The 12,109-nt window shown below is 38.9% G+C and overlaps 1 protein-coding gene across 1 annotated transcript in view; it reads right to left on the reverse strand.

The window, feature by feature from the left end:
• Window positions 1-6,267: 6,267 nt before the first annotated feature.
• PTPRZ1 (protein tyrosine phosphatase receptor type Z1) overlaps window positions 6,268-12,109 on the reverse strand; it is a 108,639-nt gene continuing 102,797 nt past the window's right edge. The window contains exons 27-31 of the mRNA XM_054399978.1: window positions 11,193-11,321; window positions 9,597-9,743; window positions 9,164-9,306; window positions 8,418-8,553; window positions 6,268-6,408 (exon numbers count right to left, since the gene is read on the reverse strand). Coding sequence (XP_054255953.1) covers window positions 6,268-6,408; window positions 8,418-8,553; window positions 9,164-9,306; window positions 9,597-9,743; window positions 11,193-11,321 — 696 coding nt within the window. The remainder of the gene's footprint in view (window positions 6,409-8,417; window positions 8,554-9,163; window positions 9,307-9,596; window positions 9,744-11,192; window positions 11,322-12,109) is intronic.

Raw genomic sequence — 12,109 nt, forward strand, 5'->3', positions numbered from 1 at the left:
GAAGCTGCTCCAAATTACGTTTACTCTTGCCAGTTACACTTTGTGCCCACTCCAGGTTAAGTACTGTTACAAAGGGAAGAGACTGCGTGGGATAAGCAGTTTTGAAATGCAGTAGGCTTAGAAGTTTAAATCACTAGGTTTTGAGTCAGCTTCCAGCCTTTTGCTGTCATGCTTTTGAAATGTTTGAGAGTCTATCCTACTACTCAGTATAGTGTCTAATTAGACTCTTAGCAAATGTCCCAGCTCATTTGATGCCAAATGCTGCGCTGCACAGATGTGCCAGCTCTAGCACCAGTTTAGCTGCATCAGCCCAGGACTGAACTTTAGCCTGAGTGCAGCTTCTCTATGACAACAGCAGTTGCCTTCTTCCAGTTCAGGGCTGCTTCCGTGGCTTTTGCTCAGGGATTCCTACACCACCTTGCAATGCAAGCATGGCTTACACTTCATCAATTAGGTCTTCTGAGTTGTAATGCTGTGGGCTGGTACCATTTGCACTGGTATCTGTGCAGCTCCCAGGAGCTCCCCTTTTCTAAAGTTGAATACTGATGCTGGAAGCTGTCTGCTTTCAGCTTTGCTCACAAGTGCACTTTGCTTACAGACGCACAGCCTTTTACCTCCTGAAGAAACATAGTGCTAGTATCATGGTCCCAATGGGCTGGAATTCCGGATGTTGCTCTGCCTGGTAGCAAAAGCAGCTATACTAGTAGCTACAGTTTTGATCTCCAAGTCCTGCTACTCAGGATTTGGATTTTCTTTGTGCATATGTAATGAAGTAGCAACTGCAATGAAGAGAAAGATGAAAGAAGCCAAATGGAAAAGGGATAATGAAGGGCAGGTATTACTGTCAAAGAGGAAGGCTTTTTATATGGAACCACTGAATGCTTTTGTACTGTCAAATTTGGATTCTGTTACAGAGCCATGGCTGTTCTGAGTACCAGATGAAATCCTGGCTCCACTGAGTTGTTTTACTTCTCACCGACCTTGAGGGCTGTTAATCTGTTGTATGACTGATTCATGCAGCTGGGGTAAGGATGGATGGAGCCTTCAATGAATGTTGTGCTCTCTCTGCTGCCTCTTCCTTCCCCAAGCAGATTGAAAGTCTACAATTAAGGGTTAAAATTAGATCTTTATCTAATGTACCAAGCCAGTGCTTGGTAAGGCCAGAATTTCACTTGAGAATTCAGTTCCCCCTTTACCCCACCTAGACACAACCATGACGTTGTGATTCTAAATATATGCATGCACCTTGATTACTTTTCTACCTAGAAAGTGCAGTATGCAAAGAAAATGGGAATTTTAAAAAAGAATGTAATCGCTTTGGAGCACAAAAGGAGTGAGCACTAAAGAGTGTTTTTCTCAAGAAACAGAGCTAATATTTTTGAAACATTTTGTATCAGAATATTTCTGTTCCCCAGTGCAATGCTGCTTTTTGTTTAGACTTGAATTTATTGCTCAGCTTTTGTATGAAGACTAGGCTTCTCAGTTATCTTTGAATATTATTGAAAAGCTAATTGTATCTTATGCAGAAAATTGCTTGAAAAATAAATCTGAAAACCCACATTTAATTGTCATGTCATCTTTACACTCTAATGTATCTGAATGGTATTTGTTTTATTCCATAACAGTTTTATTGAAAGGATGTCTGTACATGGACTTCTCTATGTACATGAAATAGCTTTCAATACTTCTTGCTAGACTCACAAGGGACTTTTCAAGTAAGCATCCACATCTAACACCCATAGATATCTTTATATACATATGTATGTACCTAGACATCATTTTCAGCTGTAATCTTAAGATGATGCATTTGTTTTTTTTAGCATGTTTTGTGCTTGGGCACAAGGTCAACTACTGAAATGGAATGCTAGGAAACAGTAAATGTATAATTTCTCCCTGTGCCCCAGAAAGAAATGAAAGCTTAGTATCTTACAGTCCATCTCAGTGCTCTGGGAGGGCCCTACTCGGCTGAATATGTAGTTTGGTTTCTGCTATCACTGCCAGGGCTGAAAGGCTCTTAAGCTGTTTATTCACATCAGGCTTCAAGGAACAGATTGTTTGCCACTGTCTTGTCTCTTAATTTTTCATTTTGGAATTTATTCTAGTTCCAGCTCTCCATGACAGGTAAGATCCTAGTTTCATTCTGAGATGAAGGTGCTCAAACCCAGTTACATGCAAGCTCCCTTTCTTGCCCTAGTGTTTCACACTTTCTCAGCCCTGGATACTCCTACAGAAAAAAAATACATCACTTTTCAGGGACTGGAGCCAAAAGTGTGACTTCCAGACAAAGGGCATAAGCTCAAAGTACAAAGCTGTTTAAGGGGAAAATACCAGGAGTACAGTGGTTGTGACTAGGCTGCAAAACTAACAAGAGAAGGGGGAGGAAAAAATCTCTATCCATCTGAGATAACCTGTGATCTTAGGACATTATGATGAACTGTGCCAGGTGAAGCATTGTGATAAAAGCATCGCTGACTACTTCAGTCATAGAATTGCCTCAGTTAGAAAAGACCTCTAAGGTCATTGAGTCCAACTATCAACACCACTGTGGCCACTAAACCATACACCAAAGTCTACACGTCTTGAACACCTCCAGGGATGGTGACTCCACCATGTTCCTGGGTAACCTATTCTGATACCTGATGATTCTTTCAGTAAAATTTTTCCTAATATCCACTCTAAACCTTCCCTAGCAACTGATCTTCAAAGTCCATGCTAAGGTCTTTAACTGACGCACTGTTGTACTGATAGCTATGAGTTTGTATAGTTTCTAGTCATAATTTGTTGCTGACTTTTGTAAAGTTTTTCCATATGCATTAAATCGCAACACCACAATCATGGAAATGTTGCTGATATTAGTAAATTACTTAAGTTGTCTTTATGTTTTTAACTCTCATTTATGCTTTCTTAGGAAGCAGCTCACTAATCAAGTTTTACTTTCCTGACTTACAGCAGCTTGTAAAAAAAAAAAATCGTAAACTGACATTGTTAATACCCTACTTCTTGTAGGAGATACATAACATCTTTTCCACACTTGACCCAGTTTGAAAAGGCAGGCTATACGTCTTTTGAGTCTGTAGCTTGGATTACAAGAAAAAAATTAATTAGAATATGGCCTCTGTCTGAGAGAGGAACTGACACGCATTTATTAAAATCTGTAATCCATCACAGTTGAAGATTATAGATTTTTTATGATTCTTATTTTTTTTTCCTAGATCAGAACCAATATGTGTGAGTAAAGAGATTATCCTAAGCACTTATGTTTTAAATAACTTGTCAGCATGCTAACATGATGAATGTGATTACAAACATCTCTGGAAGAAACCTTGAATGACAGCTGATTCCTTGGATTATCATTTTAAAATGTCTGCAAAACATTTAGGTTGAAAAGAACAGTTATATCAAGATGGGATTTTAGAGAGGAGGATTCCTGTTTTGCTTTTGGTCCACAGAGCCTTGAAAAACACAGTAGAAATAATTGGCCTAAATAAGACTTTGTATATAAAATTATATGAAACTGCAAATACTTTAATATAAGATATAAAAATTAAAAAGCACTGAGTAATGTGAGATTACAAGCCAGTTTTCCTAAAGAAAAGGCTGGAGAAGTAGCACATTAGCATTAGAGTTTCTTATATTTCTGTGGTTATGAGCAGAAGTGTATGGCAAGAAGATTATGGAATATGATTTGCAAATGACAATAAGATCACAATTAACCTCTCTAGTATGGGCACCCTTAGAAATTAAGGAAGAAAAAAACTTTCCATATCTTTGTAATGAGAGGGGGAAATTATATATCACCATCCTTGTTAGTCTAGATATGCAAGTGCAGGGTGTTGGTAAGCCTGAGCACTTTAAAGGACGTAGTAAGGAACCCCCAGACCACTGGGAAAAAAAAGTTACTCCTTTCTTCAATGAGCAGTCATTACACACCTTTGTGTACACCATCTTTGTGCCTAAAATCTGCAAAGAAAGTGTATGTGTAACTCAACAGTCTTATAAAAATATGTATCTTTAAGCCTTCTCTCAGTCTCATCCTTCCTGGCCTTCAGAATTAGCAAATATGCAGGTATGACAAGGACCACAGGGAAAAAAACAAACACAACAAAACAACCCCAAACAAAAGCTCAAGCATAAACTCCAAATAACAATGTGTGCTGGGTCATAAAAGTAGGTTCCTCTATTTCTGAATTAATCAATCAGTTATTGCTGTGAACTGATGCAGCAAGTGCTACTATCTGCAGGCACGTGGCTGCACACTTGGCTAAGGCTGAGCTACCTTCACACATCCTGAGAAACTGCCGAACATGAGAAGGGAAACTGCTGAAGAGAGCAGGAGTGAGCAGCTGTTAGATGTCCTTCTGTCTCATAGTCTAGCACCTCATTTCATATATCAACAGTGTGAAGATTTGGGGGAAGAGTGTCTTGAAAGTTGCTTGTCAGAGAGGGATCTGGGGGTACTGGTCAACATCTGGCTGAGTATGAGCCAGCAGTGTGCGCAGGTGGCAAAGGCCAACGACATCCTGGCCTGTATGAGAAACAATGTGGTCAGCAGGATTAGGGAAGTGATTGTGCCCCTGTACTCAGCACTGGTGAAGCTGCACCTCAAATACTGTGTTCAGGTTTGGACCCCCCACTACAAGAAGGACATTGAGTTGATGGACTGTGTCAAGAGAAAGGCAACAAGGCTGGTGAGGCATCCTGTACATAAGTCCTAGGAAGAGAGGCTGAGAGAGCTGGGATTGTTCAGCCTGGAGAAGAGGAAGCTGAGGGGGGACCTCATTGCTCTCTATCTGAAAGGAGGTTTTAGCAAGGTGGGGGCTGGCCTCTTCTCTCATGTAAAAAGTTATAGGATAAAAGGAAACGGCCTTCAGGTTACACCAGGGGGGGTTTAGATTGGATATTTGGAAAAATTTCTTCACTGAAATGGTCATCGGGCACTGGAACAGGCTGCCCAGGGAAATGGTGGAGTCATCATCCCTGGAGGTGTTTAAAACACGTTTGGATGAGGTGCTTAGGGACATCATGGTCTAACAGTTGTACACAGAGAGATGTAAGGTCATGGTTGGGCTCAATGATCTTAAGGTATTTTCCAAACAGGTGATTCTATGATTTTTTTTTTTAAAGTTTCCACTGTCTAGGCTCCTCTAAAGCTAAATTTTATTTGCTTTGTTGTAGTTCAGTTCCAAGGTTTTACAAAAATGTCTTCTAAACGTGTAGATTCCATGGGAAGAGCAGCTGTCTCCATATCAGCCTTGAGTCCTTATTCTTGTAAGTAAAAGCTCTACTACATGACAGTGAAGACCGTTTACCATACATGGAAAACCATAAGTACAGACTGGAATATTTATATTTGTTTTTGCAATGCCATAGGTAAAAACAATTTAACAATGCCAAGTACAGGTGTTATTCTCATAAAAACGTCTCATTTCAAACAAATTGATTTCTATTTCCCACAAAAAGTTAAAATCACATGCAGTTATATGAAGGTTAATTGCTTAAGATGCAGAATTATATATCAGAAGACTTTGTTAAAATAAAACCATACTGGACTACATCATTTTAACAAGGCAATTACACAGAACTAGAAAACTGACTCTGTAGTAAAATATAAAAATCTACAATTATAAATATAAATTTGGTCCATGGATCACTACAGAAGTAGCAATATTTACAGGAAGTATCAGATTGCTATTCTAAATGTCTAATTGAAGCCTTAAAATGTTGAACATTATGAAGAACAGTATTTTATTTACATTCTACTATATTAAAAGTTGTATTTCTAGCAAATGTAAATTGTTATAAATACAGCAGATCAAATACTAAACCCATGACAAGTTTGCAATCGAGAATCCCCTAACATCTATAAATATAGTAATTTTAAGTTAAAAGTAAAGCCAAATAAATCAAAAACTAATACTGAAAATACATACCACAATTCAATTCTTAGAAACACTGTAAAAGTCAACCGAATTAGTCCCGACATAACAACGCAATACAAGAAATCTTTCCAGAAAAGGCACACATTGTTAATGATAAAAGTTCCACAGTAAAGTCTATGTAGCAGGAATGATTGTTTGGGCAATGGTTGGGATCTGATTTTTTTTATATATGTGTGTGTGTGTATATATACATATATATACACACACACAGTAGTGACTGGACAGATTTTCCCCCAACCCAAAGTATAAAAGTGAAAATAGTAATGGTAAATTCCAGGTGTGACTGTGACTGGTGTGATGTAGGCATGTGTGTATTTAATTAGATGTGTTAAACTAAAGACTCTAAACTTTCAGCTGCATTTCCATCAGGTAAAGCTGAGCCATTACTGTCCATGGATGCTGAAGGGTTTTCTTCTTGCCTTGTACTGACAAGGCTGAGGATAGCTTTGTACAGAAACTGGTACTGTTCCTGCAGAAGAAAAGAGGATATAGACAGTGTTGTTATGTGTCAGAAACAATAACATTAGATTTGTTGTAACACTGTTACTCAACATTAATTAACAGCTGATTAAGTCTTTTAATGTACTGTGCTCCACAATTTATTATGCTACTTAGCAACTTTATTAATTTTCTGACTAATGGCTCCCCCATACACACTATAAAGCACAACATTAAGAAACACAGTACAGGTAGAGAAAACTGTATTTTAAAAGAAAAAAAAATATGGTAATCTGATCCTTGTTAAAGTCAAAGGTAAAGTTCCCATTGACTGAACTGTACCAGGATTGGGTCTACTTTTTGCCTGTTGGCTATTTGCCCCCTTGAATACATTCTCATGTTTTGTCGTTTGAATTATACCATGGCAGATGTTTTCTTTCCTTTTTCTTTTTGGTACTTGCAGTTACCGTCTATGTTTTTGAAGATCCTGCCAGGAGGAGGAGGTGAGAAGAGACACGAGACTGTAAGAAGATTCACTGAGGAGGTCACTGCCTAGAGGAGTGGAGGTCTTTGGTTTGATGTAGTGGGAAATGGGGAGTGCCAGGAGCCAATCGAATGGCATTGTGGGCTGGGAAGGAGGAAACAGCTGGATGCTTTGTGCAGGGAGCAGCAGGAGAGCAGCTACAGCGAAGGCTGTGCTGCACCATGCCACAGGGGATGCTCTGAAAGGGCAGTGGAATATTTGGGGGTCTAGAATGGATATATAGAATCACAGAATTGTTTTGGTTGGAAAAGACATCTAAGATCATCGAATCTAGTCACCAACCTAGCACCACTGTGGCCATTAAACCACTTCCCAGAGGGCTATGTCTACACGTTTTTTGAACACCTTCAGGGATGGTGACTGTGCCACCTCCCTGGGCACTCTGTTCCGATGCCTGACCACTCTTTCAGTAAAGCCAAGCTAAACCTCCTCTGGTGCAATCTGAGGCCATTTCCTCTTATTATATCACTTGTTACCTGGGAGAAGCGATGAACACCTCACTACAACCACCAGAAAGCAATAAAGTCTCATCTCAGCCTCCTCTTCTGAGGATAAAGAATTCTTATGATGGAAGGAGTAAGGAGTAATAAGACTAAACGAATGTGGTTTGGGGTCTGCACTATTAGGTTGGACTAAGATATTTGGGGTAGAAAAAGCAATTAATTGGACAATCTGCAGTAAGAGGATGGAAAACTGGAAATCTAAGATAAAGGGCTCAGGTATTTGCTAGAGGCTCCTGAGGCAAGTAGAATGAAGGTCCTGGTGGTGCTGCTGGGGAGTTCCCATTTTCACTCCATTGTTTGTCAGACTCCTCTGCCTGGGCTAACTGGGCGGGGCAGAGGCAGACATATCCTGTGTCATGTCACTTTTGCTGTTAAAAATGTGAAAATGCCAACACTAACATTTAATTCTTACAACATTCTTCTTATTACACTCATTGTAGCACTACAGCAGTCAGATTTCTATTGGGATGACCAGAGGGGCAGGGTTCACAGCTTTTTAATTTCTGTGATGAGCTTTCATTTGAATGACAGTGGCTTAGTAAGTAATCTTGTTACACTTTTCATGGATTTTATTTTTTCTTTTCTTTCTCTGACAATGGTGTCAAATGACCACTTAATGTATTACAAAAGATCAAAGTCCATCCTGAAATGGAAAACAAAGGTAACTACTTCAGGGTCTAAGTGGAGAACAAATTTATTCCTGCTGAATTAAAACCTTCATTTACATGACATGTTGCAGATTTAATGACGATGATGGTAGTTCTGCACATTTTGATTATGACCACTTGATAAACACATAACAGATTTTCATGGGCAATACTTTGTTTTGGAATAAGCATCAGGTCCACTACAGCACCTCTATAGAGAGTTTGGATTAATTCATGCAGGAACAAAGATGTCGATGTTTCAGTAATATTGCCCTAAGATCTTAGCATAGTAATAATAACAGCCATCAGAAAAAACCCACATGCACATATTTTGCTTATTACTTACAATATCTGTAAAGACTCCAGGCCTCATCAAATTTATCATCTTTGCTACGTGGTAAACATCCACTGAGTTCTCATTTTCCAGTTGATGCATCAGTGTTGTTAATGCACAGAACGTGCCTGCTGTCACCCCTCCATGCCTTTATAAAGTGAAAAAAAAAAACAACAAAACAACAATCAAACTGTAAAAACTCCAATAAACTGGTTCAGGTTTCTACAGCTGGAGAAAATACAAAATTCAGGGTAAACTGGTCTTGCGTGATCTTTATGCTTTCGGAAACAGGCCTGCCCAGCAGTGCCTTAACACAACCTTCACAGCACCTGGCTACAATTTCTGGAGAGTTTTTAAAAGCCAGTCTTGGAGTTATTTCCCTAGAATCCTCTACTAACAAAATCCTCAAGGCCTCAGGTCCTTCAGCATTTCAACACGTCAGTATTTTTGGCCATTTTTAAACAGCTAGAGAAGGATAAGGTGCCTCATTGAAAAAGTCTTACTTCTTTCAATAACTGACAATGAAGTACTGACTGATATCCTCTCAACAATCACCCAGAGCATCCAAATGATAGAACTGAAATGAGAACACTGAAGTATAATAAAGACATTTCTGTTGCTGACGCAACTGAAACAGAAGCAGCAGCACTGTTGTGAGGTGAAGACTTTGTGCTTTGTTTCTTTTTCCACTCTATATTAGCTGGAAGGATGATTCTACAGAAAAAACATCAAAACAAACCGAAATGTCTAGTTCTTACTCATCATGTACAATCATGGGTCCATCACGGTTGGAAGTTTCCTCTTTGATGATGCTGATCAGTTCAAAAGTTTTACTAATAGGACTATCAGGATTTGGCCATTTTGGACACTGAAAATGCCTCACTTCAAGTACATAGTCATCCTAAAAGAGTGAAAAAAAAACATTAATCAACTCGGTGAAAGGCTTACTGTCTATTCTTATCCTTCACCCTGTCCCAGTCTGGCTTCGTATTCCAGATACAGAATCCCACAGCTGTGGATGTTGAACTACACCTATTGCCCGTGTCATCACATTAGCTATAGAGGTTGCTCCTTCCCTGAGTATTTCAAGGCCATAGAAATTTATCACCCATTTACCATAGAAAATGTAACGAAATGTAGGCATTACCTTTAACAAATCAAGTCTGACTTACACATTTATGACAGTGTTACCTGTGTAGCCTCTAAAATAAAATCTTGGATTATGAGCTTCTCCTCATTAGACAGACACTTGTGTTCTTCAGCAATCATAGTAACTTTGAAACTCTCACAGTTTATAGGCTCATCTTTGTTCGGCCAATATACAAATTCATCTTCAGCCTCCCAGAAAAGAAAAAGAAAAAAAGAGAGAAAGAAACCATAGAAGTGAGTACTATTTAACTCTTAAAATAAAACTGAACCCAACATAACAAACAATCCATTGTGCATGCAATCAATGCAGCCAGCTAAACTGACAAATCAAAATTTGAGTGGGATTACAAACATCAGAAGTGATGATTTTCAGAGCCCCTCTAGTGATCCTGAGCAGAAGACCACTGTACATTGTGAAGAAAGAGACCCACGTAACAGTCAATATGTGCTATGCTGCACTGTGCCACATGTTCAGCCTAACCTTCAGGCTGTGTTGTGTTACTCATAGCCCATGGCCACAAGATAAATTTAGCTGGTTGACTGTAATAGAGGAGCCTGCAGGCTTGCATGTGCAGCTTTTGTCTTTATCTCAACCCACAACTTTCCTTGCTTTTACTCTTCTGATTCTCTCCCCTGTTGCACTAGGGTGGGGAGGATGAGGGAGCAGCTGTTTAGGTTTAGTTGCCAGCTCAAATTAAATCAAAGTGTCTGTCCATGTTCAGGAGCTGCATAGTGTGATATACCTTGGTCAGAAATGTTCAGTGCTGCACATCTTGGAGTTTCCAGCATCCAAAGGAATGTAAAATTATCTATACTGACCTCTAATAAATAGCATCTTAGATAATATTTTAAAGAGTTTGAGTGCCTTTCTTCCTGGGATCATAATGAACCAACATCTCCTGGCATAACAACCTCCCTTATTACAAGGGTTAACTTAAAACTCCATCTCTTTTGTAGAAAGTGTAATATTTATAAACTACTAAATGAGAAGACAAAAAAAAAAAAAACCAAAACATTGCCTTGGCTGTACATCTTTTTCCAGTTATGCAAGATTGTCCACAGCATTTGCATGGCTTTCCCCCACACTCATTACCAAACATGATGCTCTCTCACACTGCAAGATTTTTCTAAGCACCAAACTAGAAGCCTGCAGATATTCCTGCATTTCTAGTAACTGAAAACCATGTGTGTTTATTACTATATTACATGTGCAGGATGAAGACATGAGATTCATATGCTATTTAGAGTCATATAAATCCCCGCAAAACATTTGTTTCTAGGAGATGAGCAAGAGAAACAACCTCATATTTCTCTTTGTACCTACTAATGGCTGAAGAAGCCATATTAAACTAAAGTAAAAGTCCTGGAGAGAAAACTAAACTTGCTTAATAGCTACTTCTGCTGTTTGTCTTTATTCATAAATGATACAGTAATGGTTCAATTCATGCCAGCTGCAATCTGCCTAGACAAGGATTTCACCATTTCCACTAGATGATTTGGGGATTTTGCACTCAGCACAGCATTATTAATATTTTCCTCCCCAAAATCTAAGATACTGCCTCACGTCCTGCATGTTCCAAAATGGTAACAATAATAAAATTCATACATAAACCCACAGCAATCAGCCACAAAACTTACCATATTCTGGCTATCAGGAAGCATGACTATTAGCTGGGCATTATGGTCCCATATCATTCTCCAGAAATCCTTGATAGTGTGGAGCAAGGGATGCTGGGTAATAATGAATTCATTACTTTGATAATAACCCTGCAAAACAAAATCAACAATTGGTCAGAAATTATGACCAACTATCAGCTTTTAAAGGAAGCTTCCAGTGGGCAGAGCCAGAAGTCTAGAAAATAAATTGCAGGCTGGTGTCTCCTTTGACTTCCTGCAATTATTAGAATAATATAAACTTTCATAGCAGTATTTTCCAGATGGAAAGAATAAATTCAATTACATTGAAACCATTTCTAAAACTTAAAAAAACACTTGATGAAAAAAAAATCAGCAGAGACTTCAACAGCCAACTCAAAAGGAAAATATATTAACTCACACACATATGCTAATTATTCTGCATTAGCCAGACTTCCAAAGGAGCTGACAATCTGAAATAAATAAAAGAATACTTGAAAGATCTGCAAAAATCCCAAGCAGCCTCTTAATTTGTACAAATGTCCCAGGTAACTTGCCACAAAAGAGAGTTCCTTTGCACTAATGCACCTGATGAAGCATAATGCATACACAGCACTGCAGGGAGCTTTACTGAATGTCTGGGAAGCATTTACTCCACTCTCTTGGCTAATGAAGGGGAAAAAGAAAACCCAGGAAAAAAAAGATAAAGGAAAGCTGATGGAGCTATGGTGCTTTGGGCTATGCTAGTTGCAAAAATTCTGTATGGTGAGTAGGTAGGAAGGGATACCACCTACAGTCATTAAACCCCAACTTTCACAGACTCACAGAAGTGACCCTCAAAGGTCATCTTGTCCAACCCCTCTGTCCAACTTGTTAGTTAACACTTTTAGTTCATCTCAAAAGATCCTTCCATCAGTGGC

The sequence above is a fragment of the Indicator indicator genome, chromosome 3 (assembly GCF_027791375.1).
Source record: "Indicator indicator isolate 239-I01 chromosome 3, UM_Iind_1.1, whole genome shotgun sequence".
NCBI classification, from domain to species: Eukaryota; Metazoa; Chordata; class Aves; order Piciformes; family Indicatoridae; genus Indicator; species Indicator indicator.